General features: G+C 44.5%; 1 protein-coding gene across 2 annotated transcripts in view; it reads left to right on the top strand.

Moving 5' to 3' along the window:
* LOC136696612 (calmodulin-binding transcription activator 1-like) overlaps positions 1 to 23,308 on the top strand; it is a 307,592-nt gene that overhangs the window by 255,745 nt on the left and 28,539 nt on the right. For both annotated transcript variants that reach the window (XM_066671168.1, XM_066671167.1), the window contains 3 exons: positions 13,803 to 13,956; positions 19,236 to 19,376; positions 19,861 to 22,157. In XM_066671168.1, coding sequence (XP_066527265.1) covers positions 13,803 to 13,956; positions 19,236 to 19,376; positions 19,861 to 22,157 — 2,592 coding nt within the window. The remainder of the gene's footprint in view (positions 1 to 13,802; positions 13,957 to 19,235; positions 19,377 to 19,860; positions 22,158 to 23,308) is intronic.

Raw genomic sequence — 23,308 nt, 5'->3', positions numbered from 1 at the left:
TTGAAGCGTGGTCCAGAACCGCTTTGTTATACCTGGACAATAATAAGGCAATAAGAATCTGAAGCCTCCACTGTCGGATGACAGCACTGACAAAAGCAGGATACAAAGAGACAGTCTGTAGCTCATAAAATGAACACAAAGTGTGTATCAGAGCTTCAGAGATTGATAAGAGACACAGTGGCTTTGTTTCTCTTTTTCTCACAGTTAGGCAAATGCAATTTCTCGCATATATGCACCCATACACATGCTCACACACACACACACCACATGCCTGGTCTCTGTGGAGCGTCTTGCAAAACTTTTAATGTGAGTGTGTTTGTGTTAAGTGTGTGTGAGTTGTGTTCAGCAAAGTGCCATCTCAGCATCAGTGCTTTAATGATTAATGCCACATTGATGTCCTCAATTAATTTCCTATTACGACACAGAAGGCCGCAGCCACTCGCTCCAGACTCTCCTGCAATCTCCCCCATTTGTTTAAGAGCGATCTCTATTCCCCGTGGCAGATGCCTGTCGGGAGCTCTGTGTGTGTGTGTGTGTCTCGGAGAACGCTTTGAGACGCACCGAAAAGAGAGCGAAAAAAAAGATCTTTTCATGTCTGCATAATTTTCGCTTCAAAATTACCAGTCAAAAACGTCGGAAAGTTTTCCAGAATCCCCTCAAGACGTCTGCTCTGCCTCTTCGCCTTTCTCCTGCGCTCCTTTCTGTTTTTCTGATATAGATTTAGACTGACACATATTTTCCCCGCCATCAAATTTCTGCTCCTTCAAAAACCATCAAATCAAATTTACTGTGTTAGGTTTTCTTTCTTCTTTCCTTTTTCTTCCTTTCTTCCTTTTCTCTTCCAGACCCAGGCCAATGATCCAGGCTCCACAGGCAAAATGACTAGCTCTTTTTTTTTATTTTGTATTTTTGTTATATTTTTTAGCTGACCAGAGGGGGCAGTGTTTCTCATTAAAGACAAGAAAGATCTCTGTATGAAACGATGTCTATATACATCTTCTTATATCAAACGATGTCTGTCTTTTATTATAATATATTTTGATACATATATAAGGTAGGGTCGGGGCAAACCGGCGAATAAGTGCAAGGTATTTATTCAGCTTCTCTCCTGTTCTTTCACACACATACACACATATACAAACACACTAACTCTCTCACTCTGTCCTGCAAACATCCAAGTACTGTTTATCTGATGGGGACAGACGTGATATTCTACAAGTCCCATGTTCCCTGTAGTTTTATTATTTATATATAGAGAGTTCCAGGCTCAAAACCCAGACTTTTTTACTTATATTTCTTGTAATATCTCGTTTCTATCCTCAGAAATAGCCATTTTAGAAATGAAAATAATACAGAATAGTCTATGATTTTACCTAGCACTGTATATTAAATATGTATTTACATTTTTTGACATGTGCATATATGTTCAAAGGTCTTCTTCAGTGAAAATCTAGTGTTTACGCTTCAATGCTGCAGTCTTTCATTCATTCATTCATTCATTGTCTGTAATCACTTATCCAGTTCACGGTCGCGGTGGGTCCGGAGCCTACCTGGAATCACTGGGCACAAGGCGGGACACACCCTGGAAGGGGGTGCCAGTCCTTCACAGGGCACCACACACTTACACATTCACTCACACTTACAACTCAGAACCCTAGGACCCTGGAGCTGTGTGACCTGCTGCACCCACCATGCCGCCCCCAGCCAGGGATTCTTACCTCTTAAACATAAAGAACCGAACCTATTTGTTTTAAAGCTAAGCTTGAACTGCAGGCAAGTGTTTGAGGTGTGGGTGGAGATAGAGGCAGGCACTAATTGTATATTCATAGATCCACGCATACTCATTGATGGTGACGGTGTAGGGTTACATCTAATCCACTTTTAAGGCATTAGGGATGTTTTCAGAAATAACTAAATATGTCATTCGGATGAACAGGGATGAGTTTCTTGGAGTTTAATCGATGACTGGAGCAAGAGTTTAATCAAATTTAAAAGCATTAAAATGGTAAAACAAAATTTTAAAATAGATTTCTTGTCCTTGTCTGTTATAAGCCACACTGCCCTCACAGGTGAGCAGTGGTACTGCAGTGGGGCCTAGAGCACGGTGCACTACCCAGTCAGGGGAGAGAGCCTCTCTCTTATTCCATTACGTGCTTTTGAAGACAGCTGATGGAAGATTGCAGGTGAAACGTCTGGATCTTATCGACTAGGTGCTCGAGTTTATCGGAAGAAAACAGCAGGCGCTGTGATTATGGAGAGTCCAGGGCATCTCTGAGGAAGAATGCTTCCCCCAACGCCTATAATCATATTCATTAGACTAATAAAGACAGGAACTGATCCTACATGAGCCCTTATTCTTTTTCGCCGGCGTGGCTTCACCTGCACCGAGTGGACGAGCAGCTGGGGATTCTGTGGGCTATGAGCTGACCCACTGGTTAGTAATGATATGGGTTGCAGTTTAGTAAGCCTAATGTTTAACCACAGCGTCGTACTCACACCCTTCTACGTCCACACACATGAAACCCTCAGCATGTGTGGGGAAATTGCCCTTGAAATGTGTGTGTGTGTGTGTGTGTGTGTGTGTGTGTGTGTGTGTGTGTGTGTGTGTATGTGTATGTGTACATGTATGTGAGTTGGGTGCCCTGGGCAGTGAGCTGCTTAATGATGGACACGCAGTGCCATCCATCATCACACACTCTGCAGTCAGGCCAGCTTATTAAACACAGCCTACAGCACTACACAAATACCCGAACACACACACACACACACACACACACACACAAATACACATACAGTTACATATATATTTGTATATATTCCAGTCATGTGTCTAGTAAAGAGTCTGGAGTGTCATATTTTGTTACACTACTACATACAGAGTTCATCTGTGCAAACAAACACACACACAGCCATAGACACATGAACACATAAATAATAATAAAAAAAAAAACCTGTGACAGAAACAGGTGCTTAGCGTTCTCCTCCAAGCGCATTGAAGCACTTGGCAGTGGGTGTAGTAGATCTGTAGGGGCATAAAATCATACACTGTGGCCTGTGCAAGAATGACGCCATATTTTATTTTCATAGAAACTGCGCACTCATCATGTCAAACACATGCAATCCCTTAAACTATCATTCTGTGCGTGAACGTGGATGTTCCTGCACCCTGTACGAACACACTGCGTCAGTCTGAGTGTGTAACACCTTCTGCTTTACTGACAGATCCTCACACACTCTGAGCAAACACAGCGAGGTTATCCAAACCAACAGCATGTCTATATGAATATATACTGCATTTTTTATGATTTTCTACTGTGTGTTTTGTATATGTGATAGGAGAAGAGAAACAAAACACAAATGTGATTTGTATTGTTCCACAGTCGGCAGCTTTCTAAAGGTCATATTAACATGGATACAGGTGGTGTGTGTGTGTGTGTGTGTGTGTGCATTTGTTAGGGGGAAGGTCGACTCAGCTGCAGTGTTTGATGTAGCACAGGCAAAGGGAGAATAGTTCTGTGTGACTATAACTCAGAATCGAAAGAAAAATGTGTTTTGATTTTTTACGAGAGATGAGTTTGATTCACGTTGATGGCACAGCTGTCACAGAGAGATAGTGCTCTCTGGGTGGGTGGGATGGCTCTCCCTGCTGCAGCTGTCTGTTAGCTCACGTTTGAAAAGAAGTAGTGGTTGGAGAAATATTACAAAACTGACCGTGCTTTCATTCAGTTTACAGATACCTCTCAAAAAAATAAAACTAGAGCAGTGAAAACATCGCATAATACACTGCAGTGATACACTGTTTAAATATATTCATTTAGGACTGTTGTCACACGGCACGCTCACATCATTCTAAGACATTATGTGCATTTCACGTTTTTCTATCGTCATAGTTTTAACTGTATAATGTTTGATCAACACGGTTTGGCACGCTGCTCGACCTTGAGATGAGGAGGGCACAGACACAGGCTCGCAGCAAAATCCCATCTTTTCTTAGGCTTGCTACTGAATGCAACAGGCAGCTGTAGCTTGATTTCATAAAGTGAAGCTCCTCAGATTTTTTCGTACGAACGTTTAATCAATCAGAATAATTTGCATGTCCTAGAGCGGTAATATCTGATCATTATCGGCCGATATTTAGCTACAAATCTCTATATTGGTGTTGCTACATTAGTATAAGATCAAGTGATGTCAACAGACTCTCACTCTCACACACACAAACACCATGTGTGTGCACCACAAAGCAGTCATCCAAAAATACACAGTTCTAGAGAAAGCAAGCGAGGCAAAGTGAGGCTTTTCCTCTGCAGTTAATTTATTACCTTTGGCACTCCAGAGGGAGGGAGATGGAAAGCAGTTTAAAGCCTTGTTTTGTTGCTGGCAATGTATGGGAATGTGAATATGTGTGTGTGTGTGTGTGTGTGTGAGATACTTGTGTGCGTGCGTGGGTGATTACACAGACCTGTTGCCAGGCTACAGCGGCGAGAACAGCCCGCCTTGAGCAACAGCAGCTTCCTACCATGGGAGAAAAAAAACAGAAGAGAGAGCGAGATTGTTTATTTATTTTTTTATTTATATATTTCGTTTAATGGATATTAATATGGAGGCACGGACTGAGACTGAGGTTTTTACTTTCAGTGGGACCAGTGTGCGTGAGATCGAGGATTATAACAAAACACACAACACATTAGCAAGCCCAGGAGAACAGGACCACTAAAAGAAACACACACACACACGGATTTGTGATGCAGTTACACCATAAAGCCTATGCAGCAGGAAGGAATTAAGCCCAAATTACCCTCTCTGCACGCCAGAGGTTCTTACAGTGTATAAATACACCACCTAAAGTTTGGGTACACAGCTTTTACAGCTTTTTCTATACAAACTTAACAAAGTAAGCTTTGTCCCAGCTAACGTCATCAGCGCTACGTTCTCAGACTTTATCAATAAAATTGCTTCGAAACTTAATTCAGTTAAAAGTGCATGTCGTTGTTGGTCATAGTAAAATGGATCAGGATGTGGAACTAGAGCTTTCTGCGTTCTGCTGTGTTATCTATTTCTTTATAATTGAATCAGTGTTGCCTGTGATAAGTGAGCAATTGAGTCAGAAACAATCATTTAATCTGAATCTTTGAACGTCCAACCGAGATTAGGAACTGTACTCCACCTGATACACATCACGGGTAATATCTCTTTCCATTGGCAATAACTTGTAATATATTTTGTTTGTATGAATCAAGTACAATCAGTTTCATTTTTCAAAGTGCAGGGAGAGCTTCAGAGCTCAGCTGTGTGTCACAGAGTTCATGAGAATGAGAATGTCCTGATAAACTCCATTAGACAGTTGCTTTCCTGTTTTCGCGTGAGAATAACATCTATTTCTGCAGAAGGGCCGCAATTAGACTCCACCGCTCTCTGTGAGAAACACTTGTCAGTGTGAAATGAAATCATCAGGCCGAGATGTTTATACACCTGAGTGTTGTGGAGGATTCAACACATTTACAGTGTGTTAGCTCTGACAGGAACATGCGGATGTGTGTGTATAAACCTGTGTGATGTAGAACATCGTACAACTGGATTCCTGGAAATCATAATACAACTGGATTATTTTTTTTATTTTTAGGACAGTGCTTCAAAACTAAAACACATTTGGATATAAGCAGTGACCAAAAGTTATACAACGAGATCTTTTTGACTGCTGAAAACTAGTGTTTGGATCTTTGAATCTCACTGGAAACTAGTATCAAACATTGAAGCTTAAATATTTCTATTAGAAATTCTTAAATATGATTTTGGTGTGTCTAAAATTGTGATCGACTCTTTATCCTCTGCATGTCTTCTGTTTATCCTCTATTCATCTTCGTCTCTCTTTAAGCGAGTGAGCCGAAGGTCAATAACTGCTAGTGTCTAAGGGTTCAATAACAATCCAGTGCAAAATCTAATGAAGGCAATGTCAATATTCACCTTACACCACTCAGGTCTGTGTCTTGACCCAAGCTGGGGTCATTTATATATGACCTCTCCTATTACCCCTTCTACAGTGGAAAGAACTTACCATACTGGTGTATGTTTACTACGGGGGGCAGTAGAGCATGAAGGACACACAGTGTGTATTGATGGATAGCACTGAATACTGTCCCTGGTGGAGCATTTTGGTAAATGTGTGACTGAACGCATGAATTAGTAAATGTTTGTGTGAGTATAAAGTATCATTGGTGGCACGGTGGTGCAGCAGGTAGTTGTCGCAGTCACACAGCTCCAGGGACCTGGAGGTTAGGGGTTCGATTCCCGCTTCGGGTGACTGTCTGTGAGGAGTGTGGTGTGTTCTCCCTGTGTCTGCGTGGGTTTCCTTCGGGTGACTGTCTGTGAGGAGTGTGGTGTGTTCTCTCTGTGTCTGCGTGGGTTTCCTTCGGGTGACTGTCTGTGAGGAGTGTGGTGTGTTCTCTCTGTGTCTGCATGGGTTTCCTCCGGGTGATTGTTTGTGAAGAGTGTGGTGTGTTCTCCCTGTGTCTGCGTGGGTTTCCTTCAGGTGACTGTCTGTCAGGAGTGTGGTGTGTTCTCCCTGTGTCTGCGTGGGTTTCCTCCGGGTGATTGTTTGTGAAGAGTGTGGTGTGTTCTCTCTGTGTCTGTGTGGGTTTCCTCCGGGTGACTGTCTGTCAGGAGTGTGGTGTGTTCTCCCTGTGTCTGTGTGGGTTTCCTCCGGGTGATTGTTTGTGAAGAGTGTGGTGTGTTCTCTCTGTGTCTGCGTGGGTTTCCTCCGGGTGATTGTTTGTGAAGAGTGTGGTGTGTTCTCTCTGTGTCTGTGTGGGTTTCCTCCGGGTGACTGTCTGTGAGGAGTGTGGTGTGTTCTCTCTGTGTCTGCGTGGGTTTCCTCCGGGTGATTGTTTGTGAAGAGTGTGGTGTGTTCTCTCTGTGTCTGTGTGGGTTTCCTCCGGGTGACTGTCTGTCAGGAGTGTGGTGTGTTCTCCCTGTGTCTGTGTGGGTTTCCTCCGGGTGATTGTTTGTGAAGAGTGTGGTGTGTTCTCTCTGTGTCTGTGTGGGTTTCCTCCGGGTGATTGTTTGTGAAGAGTGTGGTGTGTTCTCTCTGTGTCTGTGTGGGTTTCCTCCGGGTGACTGTCTGTGTGGAGTGTGGTGTGTTCTCCTGTGTCTGCGTGGGTTTCCTCCGGGTGACTGTCTGTGAGGAGTGTGGTGTGTTCTCCCTGTGTCTGCGTGGGTTTCCTCCGGGTGACTGTTTGTGAGGAGTGTGGTGTGTTCTCCCTGTGTCTGCGTGGGTTTCCTCCGGGTGACTGTCTGTGAGGAGTGTGGTGTGTTCTCCGGGTTCACGTGGGTTTCCTCCGGGTGCTCCGGTTTCCTCCCACAGTCCAAAAACACACGCTGATAGGTGGACTGGCGACTCAAACGTGTCCGTAGGTGTGAACGTGTGAGTGTGTGTGTTGCCCTGTGAAGGACTGGCGCCCCCTCCAGGGTGTATTACAGCCTTGCGCCCTATGATTCCAGGCAGGCTCTGGACCCACTGTGACCATGAACTGGATAAGTGGTAACAGATAATGGATGGATAGCAAAATCATAGCATTAAAAACTAAATGAGCAGAAGATTCTGTGTGGTGTATATATATTTTGAGAGTTTTATGATTTATTAAGTGCCCTAGAGGAACTGCAGAAGCCCCAGTTTACTCAGATTTATTTATTGTCTCATCTATTATCACGATGACGATAATATATCATCACATTGCCTATCCCTGCTTTCCATACCAAAGATCCCACTATTACTGAGCCAATGATAACGACATATTGTAAAACATCTGTAGCTTCTGTTCCAGTAGCAGCAGCAGTGCACACCAGTGACCTGCGAGTTATGCCGCAGCGCTGTAATTCACACAGAATCATTTGGTACAGTGGATGTGAATCGTTATGTGCGGTTGCTGTGTTTTACACTCTGATTATTCTCTCCATCAAACTCTGAAATCAGTAAATAGATGGAACTTTGTGCAGAAAAAATAATAGTGTTTAGCCGGTGAGGGGGGGACGCAATCCAATTTCGCTCTTGTTTGAGATGGAGATGAAATCTGTCGGCCTTTTTCAAATGCGCCGTAGCTATTGTGCAAACACCTTGAAATATTCATCCCTGACTGTCCTGGCTTTTTTTCTTTCTTTCTTTTTTTCTGTCTCCTCCTCCTCCCTCCAATCTGGCACCTAACGCTGCAGAATTACAATGCTAATAAGAGCGTCGGACAGACGGCAAGAGGGAAAAAAGTTGATTCAGAGTTTTGAGGAGCCTCAGAGACGTTTTTGGGCCTCATGCCGGTCGGGAGATGGGCGGTTTTGGAGAAATGGGACGGCTGAGGTGATACAAAAGACAAAAGGCTTGTGGAGAGTGGGGTTCTGGGATAGTTCAGGTTGTGATTTTTGTTCTTTTTATTGTGGTAAACGGGTGATGATAATATCTCAGGAGAACTTGCTGGAGTAATGGAGCTATTAGTGTGATTAGCCCACTCTGTGAATGCGGGGGTTAGTGATACAGTGCAGTAAAAGAGGTTGGAGGAGTTACTAATGAAGTGATGAAGGCAGCAGAGTGACACTTTATTCCTTTGTATGTATGTGGGAGTCTTTGTGTGTGTGTGTGTTTGTGTGGCTGAAGATATCTGCATAAAAATGAGTAATACAGTGCACACTCAAAGGAAATATTTGTCAAAAACTTACACCATGAATTGTTTTAGTAGCAGGTGGTTCTAACCCCTCTGCTTTTTGTTTGTTTGTTTGTTTGTTTGTTTTTGGTTTGAGGCGAGTGTGTGATGACGGATGCATGAAATTTGCACACTGTCACCTGTTTGTCATAAGCTCCCATCAGCCCCATTGCTCCAGTGAAAATAACTAGGGTAACCAAACAAGTCTGAGGCTCTATTTACATTACAAGCCGTATTCAACAATTCAGATTTATGCCGAGATGGGATTTGACTCTTTTGACGGTTCACATTCATAAATGTATGTGGCCTGTTTCTGTCTGTAATGTGAATGAATTAAATACTTGGGAGAACACGTTAGTAACTCATGTGTCCATGTGTACATTGCATTTTGTTCAAGAGGATATCAAGCAAATCAGTTGATCAATAGAATCACCAACTTGTGAACAACAGTTGTTCTCCCCATTGGTGTTGGTGTGTTCTCCCTGTGTCCGCATGGGTTTCCTCCGGGTGACTGTCTGTGAGGAGTGTAGTGTGTTCTCCCTGTGTCTGCGTGGGTTTCCTCCGGGTGACTGTCTGTGAGGAGTGTGGTGTGTTCTCCCTGTGTCCGCGTGGGTTTCCTCCGGGTGACTGTCTGTGAGGAGTGTGGTGTGTTCTCTCTGTGTCTGCATGGGTTTCCTCCGGGTGACTGTCTGTGAGGAGTGTGGTGTGTTCTCCCTGTGTCCGCGTGGGTTTCCTCCGGGTGACTGTCTGTGAGGAGTGTGGTGTGTTCTCCCTGTGTCCGCATGGGTTTCCTCCGGGTGACTGTCTGTGAGGAGTGTGGTGTGTTCTCCCTGTGTCTGCATGGGTTTCCTCCGGGTGACTGTCTGTGAGGAGTGTGGTGTGTTCTCCGTGTCTGCGTGGGTTTCCTCCGGGTGCTCTGGTTTCCTCCCACAGTCCAAAAACACACGTTGGTAGGTGGATTGGCCACTCAAAAAAAAAAAAAGGTGTCCGTAGGTGTGTGTGTGTGTTTGTGTCTGTCTGTGTTGCCCTGTGAAGGACTGGCACCCCCTCCAGGGTGTATTCCCGCCTTGCACCCAATGATTCCAGGTAGGCTCTGGACCCACTGCGACCCTGAACTGGATAAGCACTTACAGATAATGAATGAATGTATTGCGTTGTATGTCAAATATATGGCTATAAGCTTTTCATTTCCCAACCGAACTTGAGCCTTGTCTCTCTGTAGTAGTATTAGTTTTACAGTCTGTAAAGTGAACTATGTGGGGAATATATGGGATGCAGCCTGAGCCTCCTCTCCATTGTTGTTTTCCTGTGCTGCCTGAGGCAACAACACTAAGTGAATATTTACAGACAAAAAGACGCATGAAATCTGATCTGACCGTTCACATTCATGTCGCGGGTCCACGAATCAGATACGTATCCGACCACTTCTGAAAGTGATTCAAATCTGATTGGACACGTCCACACAGACCAGAAATTATCTAATTTGAGTCACATTAAGGCAGAAATTCAGGTTTGAGTCACTTCAGCCTGGAAATGTGAATGTAGCTTCGGATGATTGACTACATTTGGAGTGAAACAAAGTTTCCTCAAAATATTTTAAAGAAAATCTCCACGTCCAGGTTAGGATCTTGCAGCTGGAGTGTGTAGGGAAACTTTTCCTTGTATTACTTGGAACACACTCATGGAGGACCTGTAAAAAGTACCTGTAAGGAAGGTTTTTACCTGGCTCTAAAGCCTAAGCCAAAAGTGGAAGCTTCTTGTCACATCATCTGTCATCTACAACTGGGGAACATTCTTTATTTAAGGGTGCAGAGCAGAAGGCCGCTTTGTGGGGACTGGGAGAGGACTTAAAGCTTCCGGCTGGTGGTTATAGACTGCCACGGGCTCATACCACAATCTCCAATATTCTTCAACCTCGAAACCTCCAGGCTTCTTATTCTCTTATTAATCCTAAGGTGTATATTAGTGACAGAACATTCAAGGTTGAAAGGTGTTTGAAATAACAGTGAGGTGGTGCTTTTGTTCATTCTCAAGCACAAGCTGAAAGCAAGTGGTCATCACAATCGCAGCTGTTAACACAACCTTGTTTTTTTGTGTGTCTTTTACACCACTTATTTAGCAATGAGTGGTCAGCCGAATGACACAGGAATGCTCAAAAGAGTGTGTGATCAGACCTACAGATCACATGATCTGGTCATAAGTTGCATCGTTTCTGCTTCATTTTATAAATCAGCTACTGTACTCACACCTTGGCTTGACTGTATCAGAGATTTGCTACTAAATCTGTTTAAGCATAAACACCCCCCATGTGGGGGACCCGCTCTGTGGAGCATAAACATGTTCAGTCAGGTACTAAAAGCAATTTGCTTTTTCATCTCATGTGAACTGAATGTGATGAAAAAATAAGATCACTATAGAGTCACGGTCAGCTGCTCTATCTGTTGGTCATGCTGCAAAGCCATATTTTGTTTGTTCATTTGTGTGTATGTGTGTTTGTGAGGGGAAGGGAATGAGAGAGCGAGAGAGAGAGAGATAGCGGGAGTAGATTGATGGAGTAAGCGGGGAGGCTGCACACACCAGCAGCGGGGAGAATTTATCGACCACTTACCATTGACAAAGCTTCAGATATGACTCAAACCACTGCTCCAGCCCCATCTCTCTATCAGGACCCAAACAGTGTTTCAGGCCAGAAAACACAGGCCCAACGTCTTCCAGCTGAACACCAACAAAAGCCAGGATCAGGGTCCTACAGCCTGGATATCATCATCTCTAGAACCCTCTTCCCCAGTCTCACGGCTCAGAGGTGTTTGTCTTATTCACACACATACGTGTTCATTCATTCATTCATTATCTGTAACCGCTTATCCGTTACAGGGTCACGGTGGGTCCAGAGCCTACCTGGAATCATTGGGTGCAAGGCAGGAATACACCCTGGAGGGGGCGCCAGTCCTTCACAGGGCAACACAGACACACACACACATTCACTCACACCTACACCTACGGACACTTTTGAGTCTCCAATCCACCTACCAACGTGTGTTTTTGGACCGTGGGAGGAAACCCACACGGAGCTGTGTGACACTACCTGCTGCGCCACTGTGCCGCCCTCACATACATGTTGTTCTAGAATATTGTTCCCATTTACTCAAGAAGTAAAGAATGTTTTACTTCATTCTTAAATGTAGTCTACTCTAGAAGGTACTACTCTTACCATGCTGTTCTAGTTTTTGTTCCTCTATTCACACTGTTCTAGACTGTTTCCTATTCACTGGTTCTAGACTGTTCTGTTCCAGAAATGTCTCCTATTCTGAAATATTCTAAACATTAACACTATTGTAGAATGTGTCCTTTCAGACAAGTGTGTGTGCTGTAATATTATGATGATCGTTCTTCAGTGCACTACCGGAAGCATAGGGGGCGATATGGCTTCTGCTCTTGTGTTTAATAGCGATAGAAATCCCCACTGGATCCTTGAAGGATGGCAGCAGCCAAAAAGAGAAACTGAAGAAAGCACAATGGTCAGAGTTGTTGAAAGTGGAGTAATCAATAAGCAATCAATAGCTTAACCGATTACAGAAGTAATTATTAATTACCTTTCCCGCGTGTGTGTTTGTGTGTGTGCGTAGATGTATCTTTCCGAAAAGCCTGGGACCTTGTACTTCTCAAAAAAATCTCATCTCCACACTAGGAGCAGGTTCATTCTGCTCGATTCCAACCAAATGACATGGAAATGACCTCTCGTGGTATTACAGAGTGGAGGATATATTCAGCTCAGATCATTCACATGTAGTTATAGCGTATGGTATGAGGGGAGATTGTGGAACTGTAAAAGACCTGACACTGAGTTGGTTTTGGTTGCTCTTGTGACTAAATGCCATCCAAATCTCGCTGCAATTTCTGACACCTAGAGTAAGAAGCGGGGACTGTTATTGCAGCAAAGCGGGGACAAACACAAACACACTGTTGATACCTTTGATTTCTGAAGACACATGGATGAGCAGATTGAAAATAAACTGTTTTCTGCTAGAATCCATGAAGAGGTCAGACTGAGGAATGAGGAGGAGATGCTAGATGGGACGCCACAATTTGTCACTAGACATTGGAGGTAGAAATTCAACACGTAGGAAGTTAGAGAGAAAGAACAAGCCCCCACCACCACCACCATATGAAAGTTATTTTATGGTTCTTTATAGCAGAGTTGGTCTGGGAGTTGCTCTTAGGTCCACAGAGTAATAAGAGTCAATAGGTCCGTTTCCTTCGAGTATCCTTGGGTGAGAGAATTAGTTTGATTACTCATTTGAAAAGTGTTTGTAGGCAGATCGCCGCGGTCCCCAAAGCTGCCCATATCCCCTTCACACAGTCGATCTGGCCCCTTGCTCACTCAATGAGCTCCGAGCAATACCTATTACTCATACGCTGTCAATTAAGGTAATTTATTGCTGTAATTCTGCCCCGGTATGAATGGTGGCGGTTCAGAGTTTGTAAATACTTTGAAGTTAATTGAGGGCATCAGTTCCTGGGAGAGGCATGAGTGTGTGAGTGTATGTGTGAGAGTGTGTTGTGTAGCAGTGCATGGTTGGCAATTAATGACTCCCACCTCCTCGCCACCAATCACAAAAACAACTCGCAGGCCCAAGGTTTAAAATCCTCTCCCTCCACCAGCGAATTTTCTGACTGCTTGGATTTAGGGTTTTTTTTCTGGAGATGTCATTGCGTGGGTTAATTTCACTTTCTGCCGTTGTGCAGTCGATGTCAGGCGAGTTCCGAAAAGAAGAGAGAAAAAAGTCTTTCAGCACCTCTTCCAAGAAGAGGACTATGTTTTATTCAGCGGGAGTTCTCCGACTCCTCCAGCCGTGGACCAATGAGAAAAGGAATTTCTTTCGCACTCTCTATTAAGTAACAACCTTGACCTATCGCTGTCTTCCTTCTTTTTCAATTTCCTCTCACTTTTGTCTCCTTTGACTGGCCTCCTCCTCCTTCTCGTCTTGTTACGCTCCCTCTTTCATCTCATCACAGAAGCATTCCCTCCTTTTCCACCCCCCCCCCCCTCTCTCTCTCTCTCTCGTCTGTCTGTTTGCTACATACATTTTTTACTCATGCTCTCCATCTCTCTCTTCCCAGAACCCAGACATTGTGCTGGTCCACTACCTGAACGTGCCGGCCATAGAGGATTGTGGGAAGCCGTGTGGCCCTATCCTGTGCTCCATCAACACAGATAAGAAAGAGTGGGCCAAATGGACCAAGGAGGAGCTCATCAGCCAGCTCAAGCCCATGTGTGAGTATTTATAGCTTCTGATAAAGCCACTGCCTTTGTAAATCACGGTTTCCAAACGAGTTCAATGTAAAACGAGGCCCTTAACAGAGGAATCCACCAATTTTATGACCAAAAAAGGGATAATCTACTGGTTTTCTATAAAATAAAACTTAACATGTTATGTAGAGTATATGTTTGCAGTCCAGGATTGAATCAGGTTATACTCCATGGAGTGGGTCGCCCAAATGGAGGAGACCATGTTTAAAAAAGGGTTTTAGGGACTCATCCAGGTATCAGTATAATGGCGGTTATATAATGTGTCTGATTTCTCCTTTGTTTTCCTTAAGGTTTACTACATCCACATTCCCAGGGACATGTCTATGCAGCATTTGTGCCTTTTTCATAACCCCATATTTTAAACAGAAAAGAAAAATCCTGTCTTCTGACTGAGAGTACAGAAGCAAATTATCCAGTGTTCAGACTGCAGTCAATTAGCTGCTGTTATCACTGATCATGTATCCCCACTCTTCATCTAGATCTAATAAACTCACTATAATGAGCTGTATCACTTGCTTAAAAGGCGTCATGCAATTAGAGACTGTAAAATTATCCAGTTGTCCCTGACTCTGCGGGCCTAAGTGGATTGTTTGTGTTGGGCTGTGGGTAATTCTTTTTTTTTTTCAAAGTATCAAAGGAGCAGGTTTTAGAACTGAATACATTTTAAACAGTAGACAGTGGCAGGTTTCCACTTACACTAAACATGATCAGTCATCCAAGAATATGTGCTGTCTGGGGCTGGAAAATATCATTTTCCTCTCTGTCATGTAGTAATCAGCATTAAGGCCATTTTAGGAAGAGGTTATGTTAATGACAACAATAAAAAGCCTTTTTATAACCTAAATTAATATGAACATAAAGACACTTCAACACTCAGTTCTCATTCACTGTGTATTCACAATGTTCATATTTGATGACCTCGCAGTACATAAGATCCCACAGCATTTAGAGAACCAATTGGAAATTTTGATTAAGTACAGGATGTGACCTCAGTTTAAAGAGTTTTGAATAACACTTTTCACTTTACTCATATAAACGTAACTTCAGAGGTCCGAGGAAGCACCAGACAGAACTTTGCAAACACACATTTGTCTCATACTGAACTGAGATGTCAAGTATTCTCAAACAGACTCATTGATGTGGTTTCTGGCCCTGTTTGACACGTTGTTATATAAGTAAAATGGACAGAATTATGTCAGAAAGCTGAAAACTGTGTAGCCAAAATAGCAGCCATATTTGAGCTCATTTTTTAATAGATAACACGTAGATGTTACTCGTGTCAAGAAAACACAGTAGTTGTCTTATTGAGTACCCTTCGGGTAGGGACGATATTTGATTTTTCACAGTGAGTCGGTGCAGCTGTCCACCACAGCTCCCAAAGCACGGAGAACTGAGGACGGTCATGTGGCCGACACTTCTGACGATCACTGCTGAGTGGGTCTGACAAGACTCCGAGAGTCTGCCGTACAGAAGATTGACTCGCTCAATACATTGACAGGTAGCTGTCATTTTCGATGTACGCCTCAAAGAGAATGATAAACTCACACTGTGAGCGAGATGAAACTTTAAAAAGTCGTACTGCGGGACTTTCTGCCGTGACTCACAGTCGACTTTAGTCCTGTTTTGCGCAGGCTAGCCTGGGCCAGTGGCTAAACGGGCTGAATTTGCAAGGCCTCGGCCATCCGCAGCCGCTTCGTCTGTAGTCCGTAAAAGTGTCCGTAATATTTGAGTGACTTTTAAATCTCAACACACTTCACTGCGTCATTAACTTCATGATGTGCTGTGGCAATAAGGAAAGGGCAAGCAAACACCACTCACATCTCAATCCCTTTCACTGACCTTCTCGCAATAAAGAGCCTCTCGCGGTGCCGTCCTGCCATCTAGAGGCGAGGACGAGCTATTACAGTTTTGGGTTTTTTTCACCCAGTCAGAGGAAAACTGAGGATCTGCTGACTCTTCTGTCCTCGCTCAGCAACATCCAAGTGATGCATTTTGAATGAGTTGGTTATGCACTATATACTCAGATGAAATGTGCCTGCTGGAGTGGCCCACATGTGCAGTGGTCCATTATTGGGTCATTCATTGCTATATGAGGGTGCTTCCTTGACTCTTTCACCCTCTTTTTATTCTCGAGATGTTGACTGTAAATGTTTAGCGGGACTGTCTCTGTCTAACCCATTGTTAGCATTTCCATTCACTTTACTATAAGACTGATTAGACTCGATTAGTATGTAACACAACACTGATCAAACGTACTTTCTCAAAAGAATGTCAAATGTGATTAGACTATTTGCTTAGTGGTCTTTATAAAGAAAGTGAATGTGATGGGTTATGACTATGTTTTCATTAGCAGACTAGCGGTCATTTACCAGTGGAAGGCTGCTTGATGTGTAGTCAGTTGATTAAGGAAAACTCTTATTTATATACTCCTTTGTATTTAGACCTAGAAAAACAAAAAGAGATTTCAGAGCCAATTGTTATTGGATTAAAAATCAAAATGCGGTTAAAAGCAAATATAGTACACTTTGTTTACTATGGGTTAGTTTTGTTGTAGCTAATTTGTGTAGCTTGTATCTTAGCAACTACAGCAGTTTGTGATTGGTTAGTTTAAATGTTCCATAAACAGACCCTTCTTTTCTAAGTAGGCAGTTCAGTCTTTAAATCTCCCAACTATCTTTGCACTAAAATATTTATATAATATTTAACACATATAAAATATATTATATTTTTTATATATTATGTTATTATTATTATTATTTGAACACAGCAGCTGTCTTTCACATTGCGTGAAAACATTGCCTTTACTTTAACTTTCAACAAGTGTTATAATGTTTTTTTTTCCTTCTCCTGTAAACTTTCATTTATTCAAGTGTTTTGATTCCATGCATATTGGGCTGTTGTACTGATAAGCCCATTTTAATTGTTTGGCCTTTCTTTAAACCTTGCTAATCTACAGCGTAATTGGTAGATTACCTGATTACCAACATAATCAATAGTGGCAGCCCTATTTATGATAATAATGAAATAACTGCCTTCTTTAAGTTCCTCTTCCCATCGCATAGGAAGCAGTGGGCTATCAGAACAATTATCAAGTCATTCTGTGATTCGTGCTAATTTGATTGTATCAAATGTTATTCGTGTTTATTTCCATTGCAGCAGATTAAAACGGATGTTCTTTATTGATGAGGTACATGGCCTTGTATGTTCTGAATTCAGAATAAGGAGAAGATGAGATAGCTGTGTAGCTCCTGCTCTTCGTCAGCCCCTCGTTCCGCTCCACTACCAATCCCATCAATCCCATCACAGCACACTCAGCACATGTTAGAGCAGGACTGTGCCCTTATACAATTCTAATAAGCAGCTGTACTGCATTCAGACATCCAGCAGATGTCACTGTTACCTAGAAGAAGGGATAGGGGAAAAAATCTTAGGCTGAATTTCAAATGGCTATCTGTGCCCTGTGTAGTGCACTATGTAGGACATGGGGCAATGTCTTCTGCACCCAAACAATGCAGCGTATATGAAACCAAGAGCAATGTGGGATTCAGCCAGAAAGCATAGCTGGACATAGGGCAAATGTTCGGAGTTGTAGCTAGTTTCATGATTCACATAATGCACTGCCTAGGGAGTCAGCTCTAGCTCTCAGTGGGCACCCAATCACATAACAGCAGACATCCAAGAGATCCATATTTAATCCAATCCTATATTTTCTTCCTTATGAAAAGTGTTATTCTAATGTTATTATTTCTTATACTTAGTCATATATTTCTATACTGTTTTCAAGTCCTAAATAATTTAAATAGAAATCCAGACAGCTTTAGTGTAACGTCTCACTAATGGGGGCATTCTACCTATTGTCTTAATGTTCAAATGTATAGTTCCAAATACCAGAGCAAGCAACAAAGCACTCTTCTTCTCCTGTTTAAACAGCCCTGCTCAGAACGGCCGGTTTCAGCGCCTGTTGGGAATGAGCCTCTGGGACGCGGAGACATTAGTTTTAGTCATTTTCACTTTGTTCTATTTCTCCACTGCTCTTATTTCTCTGTACTCGTTGATTGTTTTGTTCCATTTAACCGCATCTGTGCGCTCTGAGATTAACACGGGTCCAGTGTTGTGACTGGAGAGACTCAGAGAAGGTGAAAGGAAAAATGGTATTACCCCAGCTCCCCGTGTAAAACTAATCCCTTCCGAATAGGGCTTAAGACTGTAACATTCACCTGAAAGTGGGGATCCATCTGAATTGATTTGGAGAGGTTTGCAATGACTATAAGTGACTGTAGTAATATATTTTAATATTAATATGTTACAACTCTTTTATTGTCTAGACATATATGGTACTATAAGTGTTTAGATTAATAATAGACACAAATCACGCTGATTCCATTTTATTTTGTATTGAACTTGTCAACAGACGCTGTCATACACACATTGCACAGTCCAGCCTCAGCAGCATTTAGATTGGTGTTATTAAAGGCCCAGAGTGTAAAATTGTTTTATTTTAAATGAAATATAGTAGTTATAGTAGTTAATAGTAGTCCCCGTGTCTGCGTGGGGTTCCTCCGGGTGACTGTCTGTGAGGAGTGTGGTGTGTTCTCCCTGTGTCTGCGTGGGTTTCCTCCGGGTGACTGTCTGTGAGGAGTGTGGTGTGTTCTCCCTGTGTCTGCGTGGGTTTCCTCCGGGTGCTCTGGTTACCTCCCACGGTCCAAAAACACACGTTGGTAGGTGAATGGGCGACTCAAAAGTGTCCGTAGGTGTGAGTGTGTGAGTGAATGTGTGTGTGTTTGTGTTACCCTGTGAAGGACTGGCGCCCCCTCCAGGGTGTATTCCCGCCTTGCGCCCAATGAATGATTCCAGGTAGGCTCTGGACCCACCACGACCCTGAACTGGATAAGGGTTACAGATAATGAATGAATGAATGAATGAATGAATGAAATATAGTAGAACTCCACTTACACATCCAATGAAACCATCAGGAGTGGCTCTGATGCTTATATATTTAATATATACATTAACAAAAATATTGCATTTCTCTGAATAAAAGAATAGGCTTGGAATATTTATGCTGAACAAACGTTACGCTGGATGAACCGAGGTGCATTAGTATACGGAGACGTGAGGAAGTGTGAGGGTGTCTCTCCGTTGCAGTGTCAGTAGAGGGGGCCGGCGAGGTGGTCTCCGGCGCTGACCGCTAGCTGGTCTGTGTGGCTGTCTGGCTGACGTCTCTGTCTCCTCTCTCCCGGCAGTTCATGGCATCAAGTGGACTTGCAGCAACGGGAACAGCAGCACCGGCTTCTCGGCCGAGCAGCTGGTGCAGCAGATCCTGGACAGCCACCAGACCAAGCCACCTCCCCGGACTCATAACTGCCTCTGCACGGGGACGCTGGGTAAGGGCCCGCGGGGTGGGGGACAAGGGGGACAGACAGGGAGCAGAGACAGTTTAAAGTCAGGTCAACTGAAAATATTTTATACAAATCTGTATCAGACCATAGTAAAACTGTGTGTTATATCAGTCTTAAACCTTCAGTCAGTATCACCATATTCCTCTTAAAAGAATGATTGATGAATATTGCATTTTGTAAAATAAGAAACCGTCAGATCAATAATGTTTTATATGAAAGGTGTACCTACTAGTCACTACAGTCCTGAATGATGTAGGAATATAAACTGCTGTTCTATGCAATATACATTTTTGACACTAGATGGCAACATTTTGTTTATTTAAATTACAACAATTCTTTACAACACACATGAAAGTGCAAACTATTATATTATTAAATATATAATAAGATCTTTATTCATTCATTCATTCATTCATTCATTATCTGTAACTGAATGGTACCCAAACTTCTGTCTCCCTTCTCCCTGTAGGTGCTGGAAGCAGCCTGCATCACAAGTGCAACAGTGCCAAACACCGCATCATCTCCCCAAAAGTAGACCCACGCTCTGGAGGTGCCTACAGCAGCACCCACTCTGAAGTGCAGAACAGTGATGTGTCTGAGGGCAAAACTGAGCACAGCCATGGAGGGGGCAAGAACGGCAGGTCAGGGGCCGACGGGCCGGGTGGATCAGCCACGCGCGAGAAGAGGAACGGGAAAGTGCCCAAACCGACTCTCCTCCACCAGAACAGCATGGAGGTGTCTTCCACCAACCAGGTCGAGGTGCCCGATACCACCCAGAGCTCTCCCGTGTCCATCAGCAGCGGCCTGAACTCGGACCCAGACATAGCTGATAGTCCAGTGGTGACTGGTATGAGCCATGTGGCCTCGGTCATGGGCAGTTTGTCCCAGTCCGCCACTGTCTTCATGTCAGAGGTCACTGGAGATCCCGTCTACAGCATGTCTCCCACCGGAGACCCCAACGCTCATCTCCTGGGCCCCGACACAGCCTCAAGCAGCCTGGTGCTGGCAGTTGCCGCTGACAGTCACAAGTTTGCCTTCCCCGGGGCTGTGGGTGTGGGACTGGGAGATGCTGGGTCTGCCGAGGGACTAGCCATGCTATCGGCAGCTAGTGTGTCCGAAGAGCTGGTCCTCTCCAGCAGCTTGGATTCTGGAAGCATCAAGCTGCCCGAGACCTCCGTCAACTTTGACCCAGACTGCTTCCTCAACAACCCCAAGCAGGGCCAGACCTACGGAGGCAATGGTTTGAAATCTGAGGTCAGCAACAGCAGCAGCTGCAGTAACGGAGGCGTCCGTTGTTCACCCCCTCTCGCTGACAACGGTTACGGTTTCAACGCCGCGCTCGTCAAGAACATCAAGACAGAGGACACATCTTTTGAGCAGCAGCTGGCTAAGGAAGGTGGCTACCAGGTTGGGGACGTGAGTGGCCCAAGCAGCCTCTCCAGCTCCTCAGGCAGCGGGTCTAGCCAGAACTCCCTTGCTCTAACTCCAACTGGCTCTCTGCTGCCCTCTGGGGGTGGCCTGAGCCCCAGCACCACCCTGGAGCAGATGGATTTTAGTGCCATTGATGCCAAGCAGGACTACAGTTCTACGGTGATGTCAGCCACAGGGTATGGTCAGCCCATTCCCAGCCCTCACTTGGCCCACCAGAGCCACTCCCCCAGCTTCTTTCTGCAAGGCTCACCTCAGTCCACCCAGACCCAGAACCACCAGAACAACGGCACTTCTGCACAGAACACCCAAGACGCCACTGCTTACATGGGTTTATCTGTAGTCAAGACTGATTCAGCAGGTACAAACGGGCATCTCCACCACCACCATGCCCACCAAGCACAGCAGCATGCTGCCTCCAGCTGCAATGGAAACTCACCAACTGAGAGAAATGGGCAAACTGGCACTCTCCAAATTCTGCAGTACCAAAACCGCTTCTCCACTGCAGGCCAAGATCACGAGGATGTCAGAAGTTTGGAGCAGCCTGTCAGCTCCGACGCGGGGGATACTGGCGGCCAGGAGAAGGACGCAGATAGCTTACTGAAGGCCGGGGATCATCTGCAACCTTGTGTGGGCAATGGGGCCGACGGCAGCGGGGCCACGGAGCACTACCTCCAGCAATCAGAGACCAGCAACCTGGGAGCCGGAAATGGAGGGACGGGTACCGGAGCTAACAGTGGAGCCCTTTGTAACGGCACAGAGGGCAATGTAGCAGCTGGAAGTCCACATCAGCAGCTCCAGCCACTTTTACAGGGGGCAGGCCTTGTCCAGGGTCTCTTCAACACTGTGGCAGCCCATCAAGGTCTGACCACCAGTGGGGCCAGTGGAGGCGGATCCATGGAGATCAATCTGGACCACTTTGATGTGTCCTTTGGCAATCAGTTTTCAGACCTCATCAACGACTTTATTTCAGTGGAGGGCGGAAGTGGAGCAGCAGTGGGAGCGCAAGGCGGCAATGCACTCTACAGCCATCAGCTGATGGCTCACCCTAGCACAGAGGGGCAGGTTTCCTCCGGAGCAGCAGCCCAGCAGGGTGCGGAAGAAGGGGGCAACCGTGGAGCAGCTGGGTACAACTCGGCTGACCTCTGCCTTCAGCCGTGCTGCAGCCCTCAGTCAGCCCAGTCCGGGGCCGTGGGGGGAGAGGCGGGACAGCTGTCCTACATGCAGGTGGATGAGGTGGTGTCTGCTGCCGTGGCTCATGGGACCATGGGGATGCTGCAGGCCACTGGGAGGCTGTTTGTGGTGACAGACTATTCCCCAGAGTGGTCTTATCCTGAGGTTAGTATCTACTGCTCCATCAAAGGATGTTCTAATCAGTAACTGTTCTGTTACCAGTTACTAATGATCAATCACCAATATTAGAATGTCTTCTAATAACCACTCAAATCGTGCTTTAACTTTTAATGAAAACAAAGTTGAGTAAAACATTGTAAACATGGATATCAAAGGTTTCTCAAGCTCTCACTTGTGATTATGGTTTGAAAAGACATTCTGGCACAACCGTTAAATCAAGCATTTATGTTTTTACAACAATTCCAAGCTTGTATCTGTGGAGTCTGTGGTTGTATATTTTTGATGCAAAGGTGTGTATTCTGTTTCAGTTTTGTTAATCTGTAATGCACGAAACTAACCACAAGATGGCAGCATTTTGTCAGAAATTGAATAGAATGAGCTATGCCTTACTCCACTTAATTGTCTTTTGACATTCATTCATTCATTCATGTTCTGTAACTGCTGTAAGGGTTGTGGGGGGTGAAGAGCCTACCTAGAATCACTTTCCACAACACAGGAACACTAGTCCATCACAGGTCATCACACACACTCACACCTATGGATACTTTACTGTCGCCTATCCACCTACAAACATGTCGTTTTTGAACACTGGGAGGAAATCTGGAGGGAACCAAAGCAGACACAGGGAGAACACACCAACCTCCTTCCAGAGGGTGACCCAAGGCAGGGTTTCAACCACAACCTCAGGACCCTGGAACTGTGGGAGTGACTACCGTATCTCCACCGTGCCACTCTTTTGGGAATCGGACCATAGAAAATTTGACTTTCTGCCTATATGAGAAATTGAAATCTACTCATGCATGCTGGCGCCAGAGGTGTTCTCGCTGTTACACAGCTCCAGGGATCTGGGGTTGTGGGTTCAATCCCTGCTTGGAGTCACTGTGAGGGGTTTGGTGTGTTCTCCCTGTGTTTGTGTGGGTTGTCTCCCACAGTCTGAAAAGTTCAAAAACAAATATTGGTAAGTCAGTTGGCTAATAGGTGTGAGCGTGTAGGCCCTGATCAAGACGAAGCAGTTCCAGAACATGAATGAAATTCACTTATGTGGCTACAGGCTTGAGATTGAGCTCATTTATGGAGTGACTGAACTAGTAGTGTTTGCTCTTTAGAACATAAAACCGAATGTCCTGCTGCGTGCC

The sequence above is a fragment of the Hoplias malabaricus genome, chromosome 5 (genome assembly GCF_029633855.1).
Source record: "Hoplias malabaricus isolate fHopMal1 chromosome 5, fHopMal1.hap1, whole genome shotgun sequence".
Classification (NCBI taxonomy): domain Eukaryota; kingdom Metazoa; phylum Chordata; class Actinopteri; order Characiformes; family Erythrinidae; genus Hoplias; species Hoplias malabaricus.
Note: the sequence above shows the minus strand (reverse complement) of the source record. Positions and strands in the feature narration are given on the sequence as shown.